The sequence below is a fragment of the Ranitomeya imitator genome, chromosome 6 (assembly GCF_032444005.1).
Source record: "Ranitomeya imitator isolate aRanImi1 chromosome 6, aRanImi1.pri, whole genome shotgun sequence".
Taxonomy (NCBI): domain Eukaryota; kingdom Metazoa; phylum Chordata; class Amphibia; order Anura; family Dendrobatidae; genus Ranitomeya; species Ranitomeya imitator.
Window position 1 is genome coordinate 404,772,275 of NC_091287.1, and position 25,865 is coordinate 404,798,139.

At 43.1% G+C, this 25,865-nt stretch overlaps 1 protein-coding gene across 1 annotated transcript in view; it reads left to right on the top strand.

The window, feature by feature from the left end:
• TAF4B (TATA-box binding protein associated factor 4b) overlaps nt 1-25,865 on the top strand; it is a 248,083-nt gene that overhangs the window by 144,940 nt on the left and 77,278 nt on the right. The window contains exons 10-11 of the mRNA XM_069731234.1: nt 14,276-14,445; nt 17,460-17,590. Coding sequence (XP_069587335.1) covers nt 14,276-14,445; nt 17,460-17,590 — 301 coding nt within the window. The remainder of the gene's footprint in view (nt 1-14,275; nt 14,446-17,459; nt 17,591-25,865) is intronic.

Sequence of the window (25,865 nt, forward strand, 5' to 3'; positions counted from 1 at the left end):
CAAGATCTTAACAAACTGCAGATACAGCCACCACTCGCCTATCTTTATAAATATTAATCGGAACAGTATGGCATTTGTGCAACATGTTTGATTCAACTCCTACTGGCTGGACCCACACCTATATAACAATTCGCATCTGTTCAGTCTATAGCAGTGATCATATAGACCAATATACCCCTTTAAGTAACATACATAGTAACATAGTAACATAGTTAGTAAGGCCGAAAAAAGACATTTGTCCATCCAGTTCAGCCTATATTCCATCATAATAAATACCCAGATCTACGTCCTTCTACAGAACCTAATAATTGTATGATACAATATTGTTCTGCTCCAGGAAGACATCCAGGCCTCTCTTGAACCCCTCGACTGAGTTCGCCATCACCACCTCCTCAGGCAAGCAATTCCAGATTCTCACTGCCCTAACAGTAAAGAATCCTCTTCTATGTTGGTGGAAAAACCTTCTCTCCTCCAGACGCAAAGAATGCCCCCTTGTGCCCGTCACCTTCCTTGGTATAAACAGATCCTCAGCGAGATATTTGTATTGTCCCCTTATATACTTATACATGGTTATTAGATCGCCCCTCAGTCGTCTTTTTTCTAGACTAAATAATCCTAATTTCGCTAATCTATCTGGCTATCTTTTTACATAGGAATAAACTCTTGTGTTGTGTTATCGGATATATCTAATAAAGTAGAAAAAGCCCAATGTACTCGGAGAGGTGTTTAGGTTTGTGAAATGCTTCCTAAGCAGTAATCAGAGATAAGCCTAGCAATATAGAAAATCGTGCCGATGTTGTATTCTGGGATGTTCCCAGCATAGGGAAATTTAACCCTGCAGTAGTGTGGGCTACGTTTAGGGAAAATACCACTTGATGCAATTTAGAATAAGCCTTAAAATGTAGGAAGTCTTCTTCATATGTTTGTGATACATGTTCTGGAATAGGGAATTTTCTCCTTGCTTTAATCTGGAAAGCAAAAATCCCAGAATTTGGACATTAACCCTTCTGTTCTTAGACATGATAAATGATTTGTTCTCCACGATAAAACCATCATAAAAAAATACTCCATGATAAAACTATCATAACAATTAAGTATATCTTAAACATAGATTTTAGTACAAGGCAGCGTCTGAAGTAAAATTCTTTAATACAGTTTTATTTAAAAAAAAAAAAAAAAAAAAAACTATTTTTTAAAATGTTCACATTGGTCACTGAGGCTTTTTTTGATGCGAGAGGGAAAATTAAAGATGTGAGGGGGGAAAATGAGAGGCGTGACGGGAAAATGAGAGAAGTGAGGTGCTGCTGCAGTATGAGGCTGTGTATAATTTGTTATAACCACAGTAGCTAACTGTGGTTATAACAAATTATACACAGCCTCATACTGCAGCAGCACCTCACTTCTCTCATTTTCCCGTCACGCCTCTCATTTTCCCCCTCACACTTCTCATTTTGACGTCACACCTGGCATTTTCCGATCACTCCTCTCATTTTCCACTCGCGCTTCTTCACTTTCACCTCATACCTCTCATTTTCCCCTCACTCCACTATTTTCCCATCATTCCAGTATTTTCCCCGCCTCTCATTTTCCCCTCACTCCTCTCATTTTCCCCTCCCCTCATTTTCCCCTCACGCCTCTCTTCCCCTGACACCTGCACAGCAACTTCCTGTTATGAGCACAGCGGTGTGATCCATGAGGCTCCTCCCTTTCCCTTGACATCATGCCTCACAGGAGCAACTCCATTTTAGACACGACGGAGCTAGATGTGGCCTGTTTCTGCCGCACACTGATACTCTGAAGGCGGCGGCACTGATTGTAGCTCGCAGCGGCTGGAACATTGCAGCCGGTGAGTTTTGCAGGGTGGCTTTCAAGGTGAATGTGTCTCCACCCTTGTGGGCCGCATGGACGGGGCTTTGCGTGTGGAGTGAGTGTGGCTATGCGGAGTGAGTGGGGTTATGTGGAGTGGGCGGGGCTTGATACACACATGTATACATACACTCAGCTTTATATATATATATACAAGCTTTGTTATACTGAGAATGTCCTTTGTTGCCTATATTAACCAATCAGAACTCAGATTAATTAACTGTAGCAAAATAGAAGCTGAGCTGTGATTGGTTGCTATTGGCAGCCTGATAAATCCCCAGCCAACAGGAAGCCCTCCTGTTATGACCTGGTGGTTAGGAGCACCCGGAATGACCTGATAGTTAAACCTCATACAGGACGAGCTCTGGGATGTGGGAGCTCTGCTGACTGCAAGCCCTAATCCTATCACACACACTAGAAATAGCCGTGGAGCGCTCCTGACCAGACCTAGGCGCCTCGTCACAGCCTAAGAGCTATCTAGCCCTAGAGATAGAAAATAAAGCCTACCTTGCCTCAGAGAAATTCCCCAAAGGTAAAGGAAGCCCCCCACATATATTGACTGTGAGTAAAGATGAAAGTCACAAACGCAGAAATGAAACAGGTTTCAGCAAAGGGAGGCCAGACTTACTAAATAGACAGAGGATAGGAAAGGTAACTTTGCGATCAGCACAAAAACCTACAAAAGACCACGCAGAGTGTGCAAAAAAAAAACCTCCGCACCGACTCACGGTGCGGAGGGGCCACTCTGCATCCCAGAGCTTCCAGCTAGCAAGACAAAATCATGAAAACCAGCTGGACAAGAAAACAGAGAACAAATAAAGACTATAAGGAACTTAGCTTCTGCAGGAGAAGGCAGGTCACCAGAGAGATCCAGGAGCGAACTGAGCTAATGCAAAAACATTGACAGCTGGCATGGAGTAGCGATCTGAGAGGAGTTAAATAGAGCAGCCAACCAAAGGATAAACCACGTCACCTGTGTAAGGAACCTCAGAAGCAGCAGCTTCACTCATAGCCACCAGAGGGAGCCCATAGACAGAACTCGCCGAAGTACCATTCACGACCACAGGAGGGAGTTCGACAACAGAATTAACAGTACCCCCCCCCCTTGAGGAGGGGTCACCGAACCCTCATCAGAGCCCCCAGGCCGATCAGGATGAGCCAAATGTAAGGCACGAACAAGATCGGCAGCATGAACATCAGAGGCAAAAACCCAGGAATTATCTTCCTGACCATAACCCTTCCACTTGACCAGGTACTGGAGTTTCCATCTCGAAACACGAGAATCCAAAATCTTCACCACATACTCCAACTCCCCCTCGACCAACACCGGGGCAGGAGGATGCACGGAGGGAACCATAGGCGCCACGTATCTCCGCAACAACGACCTATGGAACACATTATGGATGGCAAAAGAAGCTGGAAGGTCCAAACGAAATGACAGGATTAAGAACTTCAGAAATCTTATATGGCCCAATGAAACGAGGCTTAAACTTAGGAGAGGAAACCTTCATAGGAACGTGACGAGATGACAACCAAACCAAACCCCCAACACGAAGTCGGGGACCAACACAATGCCAGCGGTTAGCGAAACGTTGAGCGTTCTCCTGAGACAATGTCAAATTGTCCACCACATGAGTCCAAATCTGCTGCAACCTGTCCACCACCGCATCCACACCAGGACAGTCCGAAGGCTCAACCTGCCCTGAAGAGAAATGAGGATGGAAACCAGAATTACAGAAAAAAGGAGAAACTAAAGTAGCCGAGCTGGCCCGATTTATTAAGGGCGAACTCAGCCAAAGGCAAGAAGGACACCCAATCATCCTGATCAGCAGAAACAAAACATCTCAGATATGTCTCCAAAGTCTGATTAGTTCGTTCGGTTTGGCCATTAGTCTGAGGATGGAAAGCCGAAGAAAAAGACAAATCAATGCCCATCTTAGCGCAAAAGGACCGCCAAAACCTCGAAACAAACTGGGAACCTCTGTCCGAGACGATGTTCTCTGGAATGCCATGCAAACGAACCACATGCTGGAAAAACAATGGCACCAAATCAGAGGAGGAAGGCAATTTAGATAAGGGTACCAAATGGACCATCTTAGAGAAGCGATCACAAACCACTCAAATGATCGACATCTTTTGAGAAACAGGGAGATCAGAAATAAAATCCATGGAAATATGCGTCCAGGGCCTCTTCGGGATCGGCAAGGGCAAAAGCAACCCACTGGCACGAGAACAGCAGGGCTTAGCCCGAGCACAAGTCCCACAGGACTGCACAAAAGAACGCACATCCCGTGACAAAGAAGGCCACCAAAAGGACCTAGCCACCAAATCTCTGGTACCAAAGATTCCAGGATGACCAGCCAACACTGAACAATGAATCTCAGAGATAACTCTACTAGTCCATCTATCAGGGACAAACAGTTTCTCCGTAGGACAACGGTCAGGTCTATCAGCCTGAAACCTTTGCAGCACACGCCGCAAATCAGGGGAAATAGCAGACAAAATTACCCCTTCTTTAAGAATACCCGCCGGCTCCGGAACACCCGGAGAGTCAGGCACAAAACTCCTTGACAGGGCGTCAGCCTTCACATTCTTAGATCCCGGAAGGTATGAAACCACAAAATCAAAACGGGAGAGAAAGAGCGACCATCGAGCCTGTCTAGGATTCAACCGTTTGGCAGACTCGAGATAAGTCAAATTCTTGTGATCCGTCAAGACCACCACGCGATGTTTAGCTCCTTCAAGCCAATGTCGCCACTCCTCGAATGCCCACTTCATGGCCAACAACTCACGATTGCCTGCATCATAATTGCGCTCAGCAGGCGAGAATTTTCTAGAAAAGAAGGCACAGGGTTTCATCACCGAGCCATCAGAACTTCTCTGCGACAAAACAGCCCCTGCTCCAATTTCAGAAGCATCAACCTCAACCTGAAAAGGGAGCGAAACATCTGGCTGGCACAACACAGGGGCAGAAGCAAAACGACGCTTCAACTCCTGAAAAGCCTCTACAGCCGCAGAGGACCAATTGACCACATCAGCACCTTTCTTGGTCAAATCAGTCAACGGTTTAGCAATACTGGAAAAATTAGCGATGAAGCGACGATAAAAATTAGCAAAGCCCAGGAACTTCTGTAAGCTCTTCACAGATGTCGGCTGAGTCCAATCGTAAATGGCCTGAACTTTAACAGGGTCCATCTCGATAGTAGAAGGGGAAAAAATGAAACCCAAAAATGAAACCTTCTGAACTCCAAAGAGACACTTTGACCCCTTCACAAACAAGGAATTCGCACGAAGGACCTGGAACACCATTCTGACCTGCTTCACATGAGACTCCCAATCATCCGAAAAGACCAAAATGTCATCCAAATATACTATCATGAATCTATCCAGGTACTCTCGGAAGATGTCATGCATAAAGGACTGAAACACAGATGGAGCATTAGAAAGCCCGAATGGCATAACCAGGTACTCAAAATGGCCCTCGGGCGTATTAAATGCTGTTTTCCATTCATCACCCTGTTTAATTCGCACAAGATTATACGCACCACGAAGATCTATCTTGGTGAACCAACTAGCCCCCTTAATCCGAGCAAATAAATCAGACAGCAGCGGCAAAGGATACTGAAATTTGACTGTGATCTTATTAAGAAGGCGGTAATCAATACAAGGTCTCAAAGAACCATCCTTCTTGGCCACAAAAAAGAACCCTGCTCCCAATGGTGACGACGACGGACGAATATGACCCTTCTCCAAGGATTCTTTTATATAACTCCGCATGGCGGCGTGCTCTGGCACAGATAAATTAAACAGACGGCCCTTAGGAAACTTACTACCAGGAATCAAATTAATAGCACAGTCGCAATCCCTATGAGGAGGTAGGGCACCAGATTTGGGCTCTTCAAATACATCCCGGTAATCTGATAAAAACTCAGGGACTTCAGAAGGAGTGGAAGGCAAAATTGACAGCAATGGAACATCACCATGTACCCCCTGACAACCCCAGCTGGACACAGACATAGATTTCCAATCCAACACTGGATTATGGACCTGTAGCCATGGCAACCCCAAAACGACCACATCATGCAGATTATGCAACACCAAAAAGCGAATATCCTCCTGATGTGCAGGAGACATGCACATGGTCAATTGGGTCCAGTACTGAGGCTTATTCTTGGCCAAAGGCGTAGCATCAATTCCTCTCAATGGAATAGGATACTGCAAGGGCTCCAAGAAAAAACCACAGCGTCTAGCATACTCCAAGTCCATCAAATTCAGGGAAGCGCCTGAATCCACAAATGCCATTACAGAATAGGACAACAGAGAGCAAATCAGAGTAACGGACAAAAGAAATTTAGACTGTACCGTACCAATGGTGGCAGACCTAGCGAACCGCTTAGTGCGCTTAGGACAATCCGAGATAGCATGAGTGGATTCACCACAGTAAAAACACAGCCCATTCCGACGTCTGTGTTCTTGCCGTTCAGCTCTGGTCAAAGTCCTATCACACTGCATAGGCTCAGGCCTATGCGCAGAGAATACCGCCAGATGGTGCACAGCTTTGCGCTCACGCATGCGCCGATCGATCTGAATGGCCAAAGACATAGACTCATTCAGACCAGCAGGCGTGGGAAATCCCACCATGACATCCTTAAGGGCTTCAGAAAGACCCTTTCTGAAAATTGCCGCCAGGGCACATTCATTCCACTGAGTAAGCACAGACCACTTTCTAAACGTCTGACAGTACACCTCCGCTTCATCCTGACCGTGACACAAAGCCAGCAAGATTTTCTCTGCCTGATCCACTGAATTTGGTTCATCATAAAGCAATCCAAGCGCCAGAAAAAACGCATCAACATCACACAATGCAGGATCTCCTGGCGCAAGGGAAAATGCCCAGTCTTGAGGGTCACCACGTAACAAAGAAATAATGATTTTTACCTGTTGAACGGGGTCACCAGAGGAGCGGGGTTTCAAAGCTAGAAACCGTTTACAATTATTTTTGAAATTCAAGAACCTAGATCTATCCCCAGAAAACAAGTCAGGAATAGGAATTCTAGGCTCTAACATCGGATTCTGAACCACAAAATCTTGAATGTTTTGTACCCTTGCAGTGAGATGATCCACACGAGGACAGACCTTGAATGTCCATATCTACACCTGTGTCCTGAACCACCCAAAGGTCTAGGGGAAAAGAAAGACAAAACACAGTGCAAAGAAAAAAAAATGGTCTCAGAAGTTCTCTTATCCTTCTATTGAGATGCATTAATACTTTGGGCCAGCTGTACTGTTATGACCTGGTGGTTAGGAGCACCCGGAATGACCTGATAGTTAAACCTCATACAGGACGAGCTCTGGGATGTGGGAGCTCTGCTGACTGCAAGCCCTAATCCTATCACACACACTAGAAATAGCCGTGGAGCGCTCCTGACCAGACCTAGGAGCCTCGTCACAGCCTAAGAGCTATCTAGCCCTAGAGATAGAAAATAAAGCCTACCTTGCCTCAGAGAAATTCCCCAAAGGTAAAGGAAGCCCCCCACATATATTGACTGTGAGTAAAGATGAAAGTCACAAACGCAGAAATGAAACAGGTTTCAGCAAAGGGAGGCCAGACTTACTAAACAGACAGAGGATAGGAAAGGTAACTTTGCGATCAGCACAAAAACCTACAAAAGACCACGCAGTGTGTGCAAAAAAGACCTCCGCACCGACTCACGGTGCGGAGGGGCCACTCTGCATCCCAGAGCTTCCAGCTAGCAAGACAAAATCATGAAAACCAGCTGGACAAGAAAACCGAGAACAAATAAAGACTATAAGGAACTTAGCTTCTGCAGGAGAAGGCAGGTCACCAGAGATCCAGGAGCGAACTGAACAAATGCAAAAACATTGACAGCTGGCATGGAGTAGCGATCTGAGAGGAGTTAAATAGAGCAGCCAACCAAAGGATAAACCACGTCACCTGTGTAAGGAACCTCAGAAGCAGCAGCTTCACTCATAGCCACCAGAGGGAGCCCATAGACAGAACTCGCCGAAGTACCATTCACGACCACAGGAGGGAGTTTGACAACAGAATTCACAACACCCTCCCTCCTGGCAGTATATATTAGCTCACACATACACATATTAGACAGGTCATGTGACTGACAGCTGCCATATTTCCTATATGATACATTTGTTGCTCTTGTAGTTTGCTTATCAGATTTTTATTTTTGAAGGATAATACCAGACTTGTGTGTTTTAGTTCAGAATAACTTGGCACTCAAATGTTTGTGAAAACGAAAGATTCAATTTATTTTGCATCCAGACATAGAACCAGTTGAACGTTTTCGGTCTAAAGTAGACCTTCCTCAGAACAGCACGCTTTCCCAGGCGACAGAGCATGTCACCAACGCTGGAGCTTAAACACAAGCAAGGACCACTGAACTCCTTAAAGGCATAGCACGCCATCTACCCCGGGTCCATATATTAGATAATTTTGAACTGTTCTGAGGAAGGTCTACTTTGGACCAAAAGCGTTCAACTGTTTCTATGTCTGCACGCAAAATAAATTGAATCTTTCGTTTTCACAAACATTTGAGTGCCGAGTTATTCTGAACAATTGCCATTAAGGGTGGGATACCCTACTCGAGCACCAATAACCACTTCTTCACAGAGTGCCGTGTTGCATCTATTTAATTGTGTGTGTTTTAGGGCGAGTTTCATGTGTCAAGTTGTGTGTTGGGTTTTGTGTGGCGACATGCATGTAGCAACTTTTTGTGTCGAGTTGCATGTGACAGGTAAGTGTAGCAAGTTGTGTGCAGCAAGTTTTGCAAGTGGCGATTTTTCCATGAGGTGAGTTTTGCACGTGAGGCTAGTTTTGCATGTGGCGAATTTTGCGCGTGGCGAGATTTGAGTGGTGACTTTTGTGTTTCGACTTTTATGTGGTGATGTTGGTGTATGTGTGGTGAAATGTGTGCTGAGGGTAATATGTGTTCAAGCACGTGGTAGTGTGTGGCGCATTTTGTGTGTGTGTGTTCATATCCCCGTGTGTGGTGAGTATCCCATGTCGGGGCCCTACCTTAGCAACTGTACAGTAAATACTTTTTGGCGCCATCGCTCTCATTCTTTAAGTCCCCCTTGTTCAAATCTGGCAGCTGTCCATTTGCCTCCAACACTTTTCCTTTCACTTTTTCCCCATTATGTAGATAGGGGAAAAATTGTTTTGTGAATTGGAATGCACGGGGTTAAAATTTCGCCTCACAACATAGCCTATGACGCTCTCGGAGTCCAGATGTGTGACTGTGTAAAATTTTGTGGCTGTAGCTACAACGGTGCAGATGCCAATCCCGGACACACACACAAACACACACACACCCACACATTCAGCTTTATATATTAGATTTCTGTACACCATTGATAACACAGGAACCACTAATCACAGTAGGTGATTTTACAGTTGACCCCGCTCCCACTCCCTTCACAGTGACCTTTGCACAGGCTTATTAGATGCTTCAGTACAATACATGGGGTCAGTGTCTGTTCATTGTGGCTATGTACATGTATTGTTTCCTGAAACAGAAAATGTGAGTCTAATAAAGCGCAAAAGGCCGGAGCAAAAATTTCAAGATTTCTATTTTCATACAGATGCTAGACTGCAAGTATATGTTCTCTCAACTCTTCACTATTTTTTTACCATCTGTTTGCTGTCAATGAAAGTAAACAGTTTTATTTATATCCAGAGGCTGAGCATCTGACCTTGTTTCACTGCATTTGAAAGTCTTTATTAAAAATGTAGTTTTGTTTTTATACATTCTCCAAATTAAGACACTCTGTTCGAACTGAAGAGACCATAACAGATCTTACCATCTCAACTAATGGGGTACTAGGCTATGTGCTTTGTGGAAAAGCTATGAGAGGACTAATCTCCCTATTATATAATACTGTGCTGAGAAAAACTTCAGTAGATCCCTTGGCCCCGATTAAAGCTAGAAGGGAGAGGGATGTGGTAAATATTTCTGTGAGAGAGTGGGACGATATTTTTGAATTGACAGGGAAGATAGTTAATATGGCATAGATGAAGTCTCAATTATTTCTGATAGACAGGGTGTATAGGCCCCCAAAGCATTGACCTTAGAGGAGAGGATGCTTGTGCAAGGAAGGCGGAAGGGAGGGAGGAAGGCACAGATTTAATGCATATGTTTTGGTCTTGCTAATGCCTGGCTGAACTGTGGGGGAATGCTTGAAATTAAATGATGGAAAGTTATGGTCTTAAAATTTCACTTGATCACACTATATGTATTTTGGGTCTGACCCAACCCAGTTGGCCATAACCAAAATATACCATGTTAGAAAATCCAGATCCAAACGCTGGGAAGCAGAAATAATCCAATGTCTAAAACATACAATTCTGATGGAAGAGAAGGTTTATATTAAAAGACAAGCAATAATTAAATTTGGTAAGCTGGTTTAGATGTTCTACAGTGGGATGTTGAATGTGGTCTTTAATTTACTATTTCTCTAGTAAAAACGTTTTAGAAACTTAGTTTGGTTGCTCAAAGGAGAGGAGGGATTAGTAGGAGTGGGGGGGATGCTTTGTTCAGTTTTGTGGTTTTTCTGGTTTCCTCTTTTACATTCTTCTTTGTTTATGAAGGGAAATGTAAATGATTTTTTTTCCAATGCATTTGCATGAGATACACAGGTTGCATGGACAAATGTTGATTATGACAAATAGTTAAATAAACGTTTTTTGATTTAAAGAAAAAAAAATGTGCAGGTGTAGTGTGCCAACCTCCACAGCACTGTAGGGACAAGTTAGTTCCATTCAGGGAACTTTTTCTGTTTCCGTTATACGAGTCTTTTTTAATTATATTGGCCTTTATAGTTACGCACATTATGTGCAACTCCTATATTGAGTATGTTTAACCCTGGAATGGCATTGTTTTTCCAGTATAGGAGATCATAGTTGAACATTTTTTGTCTCTATCTTATTTTCCTTGTTAGAGCCCTATATAGCGTCAAACTGGGCTAGCTGACATTCGAGCAGGAGCGCAACTGTGAAGGGTGTGGGTGCCAACCTCAGCCGTTAGGCAGGGTCACCTTAGGCCATTAATAGGGATCATCTATACCACCTTATTGTTTTTTTTTTTTTTTTTAGTGTGACCATGTGTTAGCGCTATATTATATGATTTGTTTATTGATTACTTTTTTAACATATCTTTTATTAAAAGTGATGTTTTAATATAGTTCATTATTTGATATGTAGTGTTGGTGATGCTCTAGTTTTTCTTACACTAATTATCTCTTTAAGTCTAGTCTAATGCATGGTTCTCATTGTATAGTGAACAGGACTGTGGAATCGGTAAGCCAAACCTCCGACTCGGGCTCTTTAATTTCCCTAACTTCCGACTCCATGACTGACTCTCCAGCACTGGTCACTACTGAGCATGTACATAAAGTGGAGCACAGATTCATCTCAACTAAAAGGCGAGATCCTTAGATCAGAAACAGAACAGACATTTATAGGACATTTCATAACTTTCCCAAATTCTTATGAAAACATTTACAGCACATCCTGCGCCAAACTACTTAACCCAATTTATTATATATTTTAGTGGTCGGAGTCTGTTAATTTTATGCCAGCTCCAACTCTGACTTCACCTAAATGGACACCGACTCTCCGACCCTGCCGCCCTGGCAGTGAAAAAACCTCAGTTGCCATTTCTGAGATGGCCCGGACTGACTGAACCATGATCTCGCAGTTACTGTGCATATGTGGCAGAAAATCTTACAGCAAGTTGTGTTTTAGAGAAAGTACCGTAAGTCATCTAACAGCTGTTGGCAAACAGATCTAAGTTTTTAGATAAAGATGGCCTTGTAGGGTTGCCAGCTGCGTAGGAAAGATCTCAACACTGAGGATCTGCGTGACTTCAGTGCCAACAGCAAGGACCTGGTTACTGTTACTGTGACTGAAACAAATCCTGCAGCATTGATCAGTCAGGACCGAGAGAGTTATCCGTGCAAAAGAAAAACCTTATGGAAATTGATTAGCACTCTTACATATTCCTCATAGGCTTATATGCCTAAAATATAACTGCAACACATAGAGTTCACATCTTAAGCACATCTGACGCTTTGTAGCCAGTAGTGTTTAAGAAATGTTCTTTACTTAACTGCTTTCGAGCTGTAGACATTTTGCTTTTTTTCCTTATGGGGGGGGGGACTTTTCCTTTTCTTGCAACTGAACACTTTTTGGAAGTATTTTATCATTTGTTTTACCTAAGAAAATTGGTGTACAAAGTAACACATTTTGCATAATGCTGCTTCACACAAACATTTTACATAATCATTGTAGAAATTGGAGTAGATTCCTGTTTCCAGTACCCCAAAAGAGGCACCATATTCAGTAAGGGCATGTATCGTTTAATGTATGTGGCCCATTTTACTGTAGCTGACTTGTGTACAAAGTGTAGGAAACTCCAGGCTTGATGATTAGGCTTCCGTACATGAATGAGGAGTGAAAGTGCAGATTTTATCTGTCATCACCTTTTGGCTTAAACTAAAGGTACCGTCACATTTAGCGACGCTCCAGCGATATAGACAACGATTCGACCTAAACTAGATCGCTGCAGCGTCGCTGTTTAGGTCGCTGAAGAGATGTCAAACACAGCAACTCCAGAACGATGCAGGAGCGATCCAGTGACGTACTTATCGTTCTCGCTGGTTGTTAGCTCTGTGAAAAAACATTGCAGGCATTGTTGCTTTTGCTGTCAAACATGACGAATCACGCCGACCTGACGACCAAATAAAGTTCTGGACTTCTAGCTACGACCAGTGATGTCACAGCGGGATCCAGATCGCTGCTGCGTGTCAAACACAACGAGATCGCTATCCAGGACGCTGCAACGTCACGGATCGCTGTCGTTCTCGTTCTAAAGTTGCTGAGTGTGAAGGTACCTTAACTCTTATCATGTCAACATGTTTGCTCAATGCAGATCTGTTAGGTGTAGATACATTTTTCAGGTCCAATAGATGAAACTTCTTTAATCAGTTGTTATCCTTGCATGGCGGTATTCGGGAACAACCATTGGAATGACTAGTCAGAGACGCTCATGCAAAACCTTCTATTTACGAATTCATTCAAGTCAAAAATTATCTAAAAATATTTAGGAAAAAATGCCATAAACAGTGCTAGCTGCTGTAGAGCACTTCATAGCTTACTATGAACTGCCCAAAAATTGCCATCTGATTTATTAACTTTGTATAGTAGGCAGATTCTCAACGAGATCAGTGTCCGGCCCATAGATCTTAACAGCTCATTTACATATTTACATAAACAAGGATTTCTCTGGAATAAGACATCAGGATTGCAAATATTAAGGTATCACTTTATTCCACTTGCTTTGTCCTGCGTGCCTATATAGATGGCTTAGAATTTATTTTTATTTATTTTACTCATTTATATAATGCCATTAATTCCACAGCTCTGTACAGACATTATCGGCACTGTCCCCGATGGGGCTCACAATCTAGATTCCCTATCAGTATGTCTTTGGAATGTGGGAGGAAACCGGAGTACCCGGAGGAAACCCACGCAAACACGGGGAGAAAATACAAACTCCGTGCTGAGAATGGTTGATCCTGTTGATAGATTCCCTCTATAAAAGACTACTATACAACGTCACTTGTGTACATAGTCTGCCAACTTAACAATTTCTTCATCTATTCTCAAAAAGATTGGGATGGATTCAGCAGAAATAGTGCAGGGAAGTGATGTGTTCAGTGACATAATGGTTGAACATTAGGGTGCATTCACAAGAATGTATTTTTGGTGTGAGTGCCATCTGTGTAGAAAATGGATCACTGTAAAGCTGGGGGTCAGTTCACATGATCATTGTTTCATGCAACCCAGCGGGCTGTGAGAGAAATTGCTTCATTTGCTGGTCTGTTTTTCATATGACTCGCCTATACAGTTCAATGGGTGTGCAAAAATAATGATGCAATGTGGGCACCATCCTTAAGGTGTTCGTTTATCGAAACCACTGCAATTAATATAGAAATCTGTATTTGGCCTAGTACTATTTTTTGACTTGAATAAAAATAGATGCCATGTGCATGTAAACGGATATAAGGATACAAAATACTTTTTTTTTTCTGGATGAAAAACGGACGATTTGTTGTACACTTGTGTGAACGAAGCCTTATATATTTAACAAAAATATCCATCAATATTCATTATATAGAGCAGATACAGTAAAGCAGTAGGGACTCGTAGAACTAGGATATACTATATCTCATCAGGGCAGAATCACCTTTTGGGGTAAAAAAAAAATATTTTTATGTAGTGTACAATTTTATGTAGTATAATATATTTCAGATCGCTGAATCTTTTTTTTGCTTTTGTGCTGAAAATCTTAAATGTTAATCTGTGTATTAGGGAAGAAGATGATATAAATGATGTTACGTCTATGGCCGGCGTTAATCTGAATGAAGAAAATGCGTGTATATTGGCAACAAACTCCGAACTAATTGGGGCAGTGATTAGATCTTGTAAAGATGAACCCTTTTTATTTACATCGGCTCTTCAAACCCGAATCTTGGACATAGGTAAGAGATGGTAAGGTAGGTCCTCAGATAAAAATGAACGCATGTGATTGTACCCAAAATTTGTATTTGATTCATAAGGAAGATGAAGCATCCTCAGTCCAGCATGCTTGCGTTGTTGAATGAAACAAAAAGAGCTTAGTTCGTGATGTATACACTTACTTGTGCAGCTTATGGTAAGTAGGTGCTGGTATGCTGACTATGTTGGTATTTAGTGTGCGTGCTGCTGCTTCTATTCTGCGAGACTTCATTGCAGGCCCCAGTGTAGAACCATAGAGCATACTACATTGCTGGACCATTGTCATTTATCAATACATTGGCCTGGACGTCTGTTGCAGGCAGAATAATCGAGAAATTGGGTGCCAGGTTAAGTTGTAGATAAATTCCACTACCTCATTACTGCACAAGCCGCTTTGGGAAGTAATCAGAATAAAGCTGTTTTCACAGTCACAATATCGCTGTGTTGTGGAGTCCTCACCAGAGCCTTTTCAACTACCATACTTGGCACCGTTAAGTAGGCATTGAACCCATCCAGGGATTTTTTAAATTTTCGTTCCCGTACTTTGTTTTTTTTTAGTCTGATTTCATTTATTGAAGCTAAATACATTGCTTAAAAAATAAAGGGATCACTTGAACACTGCAGAATTATACTACATCAGTTAAACTTCAGTGACATCAATCTGTTCCGTTAGGAAACGAAAGTGATTGTTAATAGTGATGAGCGAACGTGCTGGGATAAGGTGTTATCCGAGCATGCTCGGGTGCTAAGAGTGTCTTTAGCGTGCTCGAAAAGTATGTTCGCGTCCCCGCAGCTGCACGTCTCAGTAGTAGTTGTAGAACATTAAGGTGGCACAGGTAGTTAAGCTCCTCCAAGACAAGACATGCATACATATCATCACAAGAATGTTGGCTGTGTCTCCCAGAACAGTCTTTAAGACCAAGGTCTCACAAGTGTATAAATCGGAAGAGTGCTATCTAGTGATGAGCAAATATACTCGTTACTCGAGATTTCTCGAGCGCTCGGGGGTCCTCCGAGTATTTTTTAGTGCTCGGAGTTTTAGTTTTTAGCGCCGCAGCTGAATGATTTTCATCTGTTAGCCAGCATAAGTACATGTGGGGATTCCCTAGCAACCAGGCAACCCCCACATGAACTTACGCTGGCTATCAGATGTAAATCATTCAGATGCGGAAAAAAAAATGTAAATCTCCGAGCACTAAAAAATACTCGGAGAACCCCCGAGCGTGTTCGAGAAATCTCGAGTAACGAGTATATTCGCTCATCACTAGCGCTATCCAAAAATTTTTTTTTTTTTATTGGATAACACTCAGACCAATGTTATTCCATGAGGTAATGCTGATGACCAATTTTTTTTTCACTGACGAAATCTGTCTGTGAAAAAAATCGCAGAATGCTTCAATTTCACTTTGAAATCGGAACAGTCGCTCACCCATTCAAGTTTATTGTGCGTGGAACACATTAGACCGCACTCGAATGACATCTGAGTGTAGTCAGATTTCCGCAGACTCTTAACAGTTGGAAAGATGGAGAAATTTAGTTCTCCATCTTCTCCTTACCTGTGCTACAATTCTCTCATCTGAGAGCATATGATCACATGTCGACACTGAGTAATCTCAGATCAGAGTTTGGTAGGAGTGTCAGTAACATAATCGATCCGATTCATCAACCAAACAGCAGGACCCTTATCTGCTCCTTTGTTCAGGGGGCACAGTAGGAGCAGAGCAAGAGTCCTAGAAAACTACCTCCAATGGGTTATTGGTGTACAGTTGTGGCCATAAGTTTTGAGACTGGCATACATTTTGATTTTAACAAAGTTTGTGCTTTTAGATCTTTAAGTGAATGTTTCTATTGTTACTGAAATAAAATCATTACAATTTCAGCAGTATTTAATATTTTAGACAAATGCATCCAGGTAATATAAAAACTTTAATATTTACAGTATCGACCTTTTATTTTTCAAGAAATCTGCCATTCGCCCCAACATGATGGATATCTGCTTTGGGCAAAATCCTGACTGACTGACCCATGCTGGTGTAATCAGTGCTGGGAGTTTATCACAATTTTTGTTTGTGTTTGTCTTCCCACTTTGAGGATTGACCCACAGGTTATCAATGGGATTGAGATCTGGGGCGGTTTTTGACCATGGATCCAAAATGTTAATTTATTTTTTTTCCACTGATGCTCCATCCATCATGCTGAAAAAAGCATTATTCATCACCAAATTACTCCTGAAGCATTGGAAGAAGTGGTTCTTAGAGGACGTTTAGATACCGTACTTAACCTTTTCCAAGATCTGTATTTTATGTCGTTACTATACTTTTTAGCACTTGTGGCTGTAGTGTGTGTCATATATATATAATGTATATGCATAAATTCTTAGAAGTGCACCAAAATTCCTTTACTAGCATCCATAATCATTTGCAAGTATGAACAAAGAAGCCAAACAAACATGTTGCGTGCAGTGATAGTGTGCTGGCACACATTTTATGGTGGTAGCGCCGAGTGTCTATTTTTTATTCTACCCAAACAGCCAGCTGTCAGTGATGACTTATCTTGATGCCGTTTGCCATTTATATGGTTCGGACCTTGGTGCCAGTAACGCACTAACAATCTCCTTGCACCGTGTTTCATAATGGCATGCTAGCAATGGGTATGGCTATAATATGTATGACTTTGAGTTTAATTGCATTTATAATACCATTTCTATAAGGACTTTATTTTGTCTGTCTAATATTGGTGTCCTAACACTGACCTTGCAAGCGGATATATTCTGAAGGCCAAGTGAAACACTGCCTATACTTTCCAGAGCTCCAGGCTAAGTTTTATTAATGCAGTGTCTAATATCTTTGAAGTTGAGAGTGTAGCAGGAAAATCATAATCTACAAGCCTCTATTCTTAATGGGTATGAGTTCTGGAGGGAACAGAATACCTGCTGTGCTAATTATTTCAATTATCAGCTTCCACTAAAACATGTAATGGATTTTCTATGCTTCCACAGGTAAAAGGCATGACATTAAGGAACTTAACTCTGATGTTATGAACTTGGTCTCCCATGCGACACAGGAAAGATTACGATGTCTCATTGAAAAACTGACAGTAGCAGCACAGCACAGATACTCAAACTGCAAGGTAAATGAAACCAGTTCACTGAATACTAAGCAGTGCCCTCTTCCACTGTCAGGGGATTGTTTTTTTTTTTTTTGCTTTATAGAGTTTTGGGAGTTTACCTAAATGCCATAGTATTATGGATCACAAAAATATTATAGGAATAGTTTTAGCATAGTTTACCAAATTGAAATTAAATGGGCCTCAATTATGTTCGTCATCCAGCATTAGTTTTATTGACGGACCGACTCTGTGATTTACAAACGAGATTGTGCTAATACGTAGCGGCCAAACTGAGCAGACTACGCTGCAATATAGTGTGAGGAGGAACAGGGACGCCCGAGCCTGTAAATGGTTTGCCACCATTTTATCTACATTAGGAACCTGTCACCCCCTCAGGCATTTGTAATTAAAAGAGCCACCTTGTGCAGCACAAATGCTGCATTCTGACAAGGTGGCTCTTTTAGTTATGATGCCTGCACACGCTGAAATAAACGTTTAGAAAATGTGCCCCCTCATACCCTGAAATCGCCAGGGAGGCGGGTCTTTCCTTCCTAATCAGACGCAGCACAGCCGTCACTCCGGGCCTGTGCACGCCGGGCGCCGCCGCCTCTTGCAGCATTATCGTCCCCAGCGCCTGCGCATTAAGGTTTTTTTTTTTTCGGGCGTGCGCAGTTGCGCTGCCCTTTGTACTTACAGCGCAGGCGCCGGGGACGATAATGCTGCTAGAGGCGGCGGCGCCCGGCGCGCACAGGCCGGGAGTGACGGCTGTGCTGCGTCTGATTAGGAAGGAAAGACCCACCTCCCTGGTAAGATTTCATGGTATGAGGGGGCACATTTTATAAACGTTTATTTCAGCATGTGCAGGCATCATAACTAAAGGAGCCACCTTGTCAGAATGCAGCATTTGTGCTGCACAAGGTGGCTCTTTTAGTTACAAACGCCTGAGGGGGGTTACCGGTTCCCTCTAAGGTTTAGAGTTTAATTCATTCTTTTTATTGATGTAGCCTTAGAAATAATTAGCGAAATAAACAAAAAACAAAAAAGAATTTTACATCGCTTTTAAGAATTACTCAGTGCAGTGTTTTGTGAGCAATCACCTTATTAATACATTACACATTTTACATCACATGGTTTCATACTACAACCACCATTGACTATAATGAAGCTCTCAATGATATAGTTCTACAATTCATTCAGCTAGCATCAGCACCATAAATATGTCACTAGAGCCAGCGTGGTTGACCATTAGATGTCATCAAACACTTCATCTATTTTTATATGTGAACTATCCCATCCTTCTACTTTAGGAGAAACTTCTGAGATTGACGACCTACTTTGACATTGTGACACTATAATTTGAGATGTGATTTGCTTAATTTTTGAAGCGTTAGTCTTTGTCACTTATTTCCAGTGGAATTCCAGTTCGGTGTATTTATCTATCTTAAAGGACAACTGGCAAAGCTGGTAGAATGTTTTAATGGGGCTCTAATGAAGGGCTCCCAAACCTGTTGCTCAGGAGCCACATGTCTCACAGGTCTATGATGTGTGGTCAGGATGGTCTGCCTGCTTGGTGCATTCGCACCATGTCTAGTAATGAGTTATGAAGGGCAGGTTTGCAGATGGTGACTTTTGTGAGTAGCCCCATGTAGAAGAGCAAGTCTCAACGCACATGTCAGCTCTGGCCTTTCTGCCATTCAGAGGCGGCACTTAGAGCTGGATGTGATAGTGTGGTGGGACTGCTTAATGGAGGAATACTGAATGGGGTTAATATGGGGACCCCTAATTTTAAGTACCGTATATACTCGAGTATAAGCCGACCCCCCCCCTAATTTTGCCACAAAAAACTGGGAAAACTTAATGACGCTAGTATAAGCCTAGGGTGGGAAATGCAGCAGCTACCGGTAAATGTCAAAAGTAAAAATAGATACCAATAAAAGTAAAATTGAGACATCAGTAGGTTAAGTGTTTTTGAATATCCATATTGAATCAGGAGCCCCATATAATGCTCCATAAAGTTTGATGGCCCCATAAGATGCTCCATATTAAAATATTCACCATATAATCCTGCATAAAGGTTGATTATGGCCCCATAAGATGCTCCATACAGACACTTGCCCCATAAAATGCTCCACAAATGTTAATTATGGCCCCATAAGATGCTCCATAAAGATATTTGCCCCATATAATGCTACACAAACATTATGGCCCCGTAGGATACTCCATACAGACACTTGCCCCATATAATGCTGCACAAACGTTATGGCCATATAAGATGCTCCATACAGACACTTGCGCCATTTGCTGTTGCTGCGATAAAAAAAAAAAAAAAAACCTACTCACCTCTCCATCGCTCTGGCCCCCGGCACTTTCAATATTCACGTGACTTTGTTCCGGCGCGCTCCATCTTCAGCATCTCCTGCACTGACGTTCAGGCAAAGGGCGAGCAATAAACACATCATAGCGCCCTCTGACCCGAGCGTCACTGCAGAAGATGGAGCAGCACCCAGAAAGAGGAGAGGTGACTATCGCGCAGCGCTCCCCCACCCCATTATACTCACCTGCTCCTGGCGCTGTACAGTCCCTGGTTCCCCGGCGCCGCAGCTTCTTCCTGTACTGAGCGGTCACCGTTACCCTTATGGGAGGTGGAGCCGCATATTCATTACTGTAATGAGCGGTACCATGTGACTGCTCAGTACAGGACAAAGCTGCGGCCCCGGGGAACCAGAGACTGCACAGCGCCAGGAGCAGGTGAGTATAATTAGACAGCCCCCGCTCCCCCTCCCCTACCGACCCCTGGGTTTGACTCTAGTATAAGCCGAGGGGGGACTTTCAGCCCAAAAAAATGGGCTGAAAATCTTGGCTTATACTCGACTATATACGGTATATTGCTTCTATGTGATTTCTGTGGAGAAGCTCTGGCTATCATTATATTAATGGGGGCTCTGGGTGTCACTAGTATATGGGGGATTGAGTTGAGGCTGGTGCTGGATGTTACTACTTTGGGGTCTAAATATGGCTCACCACACTATTGGAGCTGAATATGACTCCAGGTAAGAGAGGTTGAGCACAACTGCTTTAATGCAAGCGGATTTGAAGGTTTGCTTTAAAAAGTGCATGTCCCACTGTTACAAGGTGTAAGATACAGCTGTACTTATGTCTTTGCACAACACAGATCTGATACTTTGAAACCTCTCTGCTGTTCTGTTTCTTACTAACTGTAATTTGCTGACCAGCATGTGAAACACAATATTTCCTGAGACCGATAAGGACTTAATAGTGTCGGGGGCAGCATAGGTTAAATGGGTTATGATGTGGGACATCCTTTATTGCAGGATGGGAGACGATAGGTAGCCACATGATTTTATTATAGGATTTCATATGAACTGGTAAAAACTAGGAGCACCGTCATATGACTGCATTTGAGTCTGATAAAGCGTCCTGCAAACCACTTGCATATAATTTAGAATATTGATAACCACCTTTTAATTTGTTTTGTATTGTAAATATTGTAGATATCTATTTTTAATCAATACATGTAGGCTTTTATTTTTTTACTATTATTTATATAGTGCACCATATCCTAGAGCACATTATGGTTTAGAGGTTACATGTACAAACAATATCTGACATTACAGAGAAAAACATTAAACAATTAAAACAAAAGCTGGGCGGTTCCTGCTCATAAGGTGACCATGTATAAGCAAATCTGTACACCTAGGGAAGGCACAAAAAGTAAAACTAGTTATTACCTTTTAGTTATATTTTTGAGAGAGTTTCAAATATCCAATGAAATTCTTGCTTTTTAGACTTTTTACATTTTGAATATATCCGTAGACCAAATCACATGTGCGTTTCACGAGATGTAAGAATAAATCTGTCCTGGGAAGACTGGCCATTTTTTTTATCCTAACAGTCGAAATGTCAATGGCATAGCTTGCCCAAGAGATGAATTTCATAATCTTGACTTGATGGTAATGTCAGTTGACCTTTCCTGGGATATGCTACGCAGTATCCATGTTCTGTGTGCACTATACTCCATATTTGGTGAGCCTATTCAGGCCAGCAAACTTTCTGGAAATCATATTTGATATACACTTTCAGGTGATGGATGTGAGACTGACACCTACCCACCTTCTAGATCACTCTTCTATCCCTATTGCCTGTCCCTATCTCTGTAAGTATTAAGCAATTGATAAAACACTTAAAGGTAAGCTGTCAGCTGTTTTAGCCGCTATAAGTTGCGGCCACTGCCTTTCAGGGCTTATCTACAGCGGTCCGGTCCGATGGGTGTTTTAGGTCTGGGTCCAACGCCTCCCAACTTCTTGCGATGCCGCCCTCCTGCTTCTTCATCGCTCCCCGGCATCGCGCTCCTGTGCTGGCGTACTTATTTGCCCTTTTGAGGGCAGAGTGAAAGTACTAGAGTGCGCAGGTGTTGGGAAAGGTCATAGAGGCCCAATGCCTGTGCACTGCAGTACTTGGATCAGGAGCGTGATCTGGGGAGCGATGAAGCAACAGGAGGGCAGCGTTGCAAGAAGATGGGGGGCGCCGGACCTGGACCTGCGCGACACCCATTGGACCGGATTGCCCCCTGGGTGAGTATAATAAAACTTATTTTTCTTCACTTGCAGGTCAGATTATAGAATGCTGTAGATAAGCCCTGAAAGGCGGTGGCCTCTTCTTATAGCGGCCAAAACAGGTGACAGGTTCCCTTTAATAACAGCAGCACATGTGTGATACCCAGACACTGGCAGTTACCACTTACCCTTCAATTAGAGGATAAGTTGATGTGATGACAGGAGAAAGGAATCCTTGATAGGACATGTCTAATCAGGACATTTGGATCTGGCTGTATTCGACTTCATTTGAGATGGGTCCACTTTTTTCTGCCGTAATGCGCACTAGAAAAAACGTTTGCCTGCCCGGCCCCCCAAAATCATCAGGCTTGGCTGAATGTCTGCGGGCCTCCCAACCATCTCCCCCCTCGACAGATGATGTCGGAGAGATATGGATCCAGCATGTCTGATTTCAAACTGTCGGACCTTTCGTTCTCTGAGATGAGCTGCCACTATAGGATTCTGGCAGCAGCTCTCATAGGGAACACAGTAGCGCTCAGCCGTGCTGAGCACTCCTGTGTAATGAGGAGTTGGGAGAGATGGTACAACTGTCATTTAACAGACAGCTATCTATTGTGTAAGAGGGTCTTTAGCCCGTGTCTTCAGAATAATTTTTATTTCTATAGCGCCAACATATTTTGCAGCACTTCGCATTTCAGGGAGGACTTGTACAGACTATAGACATAATAGATATAATTCAACAGATGCCAAGAAGAGTGAGGGCCCTGCTCGCAACCTTAGTCTATGATGAAATTGGGAAGACACTAAAGGTAAATGGTAAAAAGTGCTTGACACAAAGGGGCTATTAAGTGCATGGAGGTTGTGTAAACTGATGCTACGAGGTTCCTGATTTTGTAAGAGCAAAACAGGAATCGTTACTGTATATAAGTGATGTGAGGCGATAGGCCAGTCTAAAAAAAAAAAAAAAAATGTGTTTTTAGGCCATGCTTAAAACTGTTGGTATTGAGAATTAATCAAACTCTCCTGGGTAGTGTGCTCCAGAGAATTAAAGTAGCATGCGAGAAATCATGGAGACGGGAGTAGAAGGTTTGGATTGTTGAGGATGTTAGCCTCAGGTGAATTGTGGACCCTGGGAAGAATGGACAACTAGTGCAATGACTGATACAGGGTAGAGGCATCGGTGTAGCAGTTTTAAAAGAATATGATTTTGGTGTATTGTACGTCATAGGACGCCTCCCTCTGTTTGATGCGGGCTTTGGCACTGAGCCCGCATGTTTTCTGGCCTATAACAGCTGACATGTGCACTTAATAGCCGCGGGTGGAATCGCGATCCACCTGTGGCTGTTGACATGTTAAATGCTGCTGTCAATCTCCATTGGCAGCATTTAACATGGCTGCTCCAGAAACGCTTCATAAGACCTCCTTATTGGCGCCATGGTTGCATGATCGCAGGGTGTGGATGCGTTGGCATGACAACCCTGTGGTTGTCATTGGCCGGTGTTCTTAGCAGATGAGTATTTCGCTATGTGTGGCACAGGTGATCGGAAGATCGCAGCTTCAAGTCTCCTATGGAGACTATTAAAACAAGTAAAAAGTAGGAAAATAAGTTTTTAAATCTATAAAAATATAAAAGATCAAATCACCCCATTCAAAATAAAAGAATAAAAAATGCTCAATTTTGGTATTGCCGCATTCAGAAACACCCGATCTGTTAAAATATAAAAAGAATGAAGCCGATCTGTTAACTGCGTAACAAGAAAAAAATCAACATGTCAGAATTATGTTTTTTTGGGCACCGCAACATTGCAATAAAATGAAATAACAGGCGATCAAAAGATCGTATCTACCCAAAAATAATATCAATAAAAATGTCAGCTCAGTGAGCAAAAAAGAAGCCCTCTCCAGCCTCTGATCACGAAAAATGGAGACGCTACAGGTCTCGTAAAATTATTCCTTTTTTTTGGGCTGGGGATTTTTTGTCACCACTTAAAACAGAACCTATACATGTTTGGTATCTACAAACTCTTAATGACCTGGAGAATCATAATGGCTGGACATCTCGGGAGACGAGATCTCGGTGCTGAGATCTCAATCTGCGCATTTGCCACCTCCGGCAGCCATTTTCCCGGAGGCCATAGCATCGAGGCAATGGAAGTGTGGGGGCTCCAGAATTTCACAAAATGTCACCGGAGCCCCCGCACCACCGAGCACCGCCGAACCTGCCTCACCAGTCTGGGTCATATCAATGCCAGACAACCAAACTCCCCATGTGACTCCACTCCACCACTGCTGCTGATCCCCCTCCCCACACAGGGTAGGCTGAATTCAGTACTGTGTGTCTTATAGTCTGAAAAATATGGTAACTTCCCTGGCGCTTTGAAAAATATGGCACTTGTATATATGTGCAGAAATGCCTCCGTCTTATCTGTCTAACTATACAGGATGGTGTGTTCTTGGATCTAGGCCTAACTTAACAATCAACTATGTTGACACAGCAGGAGGCAATAAGATGCAGAGACTAAAGGTACCGTTACACTCAGCGACGCTGCAGCGATATAGACAATGAGCCGACCTAAACTAGATCGCTGGAGCGTCGCTGTTTAGGTCGCTGTAGAGACGTCAAACACAGCAACTCCAGAACGATGCAGGAGCGATCCAGTGACGTAACGGCGACTCACTTATCGTTCTCGCTGGTTGTTAGCTCCATGTAAAACGTTGCTGGCGTCGTTGCTTTTGATGTCAAACATGACGATACACGCCGACCTGACGACGAAATAAAGTTCTGGACTCCTAGCTCCGACCAGCGATGGCACAGCGGGATCCAGATCGCTGCTGCGTTTCAAACACAATGAGATAGCTATCCAGGACGCTGCAACGTCACGGATTGTTTTCGTTCTCGTTGCAAAGTTGCTGAGTGTGATGGTACCTTAACAAGCTTGCAGGCCAACATTGATCAGAAGCTCTAAGCGTGCTTTCACATTGTGTTTAAGCACCTGTTCAGTGGCCTTGTCGGGGCTTACGTCCGGACCCCGGAAAACAGGATTCGAATGTATGCACCGACGGGGCCTTGGACTATAATGGTGCCAACAGAGCGAACATACACTCTGCCATGCATAGTTTTTGGGCATGTCCTCCTACTATAGGCATATACCCAGACATAGTAGTCTGTGTCCCCAGACAATACCCAGATAGATTAGCGAAATTAGGATTATTTAGTCTAGAAAAAAGACGACTGAGGGGCGATCTAATAACCATGTATAAGTATATAAGGGGACAATACAAATATCTCGCTGAGGATCTGTTTATACCAAGGAAGGTGACGGGCACAAGGGGGCATTCTTTGCGTCTGGAGGAGAGAAGGTTTTTCCACCAACATAGAAGAGGATTCTTTACTGTTAGGGCAGTGAGAATCTGGAATTGCTTGCCTGAGGAGGTGGTGATGGCGAACTCAGTCGAGGGGTTCAAGAGAGGCCTGGATGTCTTCCTGGAGCAGAACAATATTGTATCATACAATTATTAGGTTCTGTAGAAGGACGTAGATCTGGGTATTTATTATGATGGAATATAGGCTGAACTGGATGGACAAATGTCTTTTTTCGGCCTTACTAACTATGTTACTATGTTACTATGTTACTATGTATGCATATAAGCCAGAAATGATGTATGACAGAGCGCATGTTTGCTCTGTTGGCACCATTATAGTCTAAGGCCCCATCGGTACA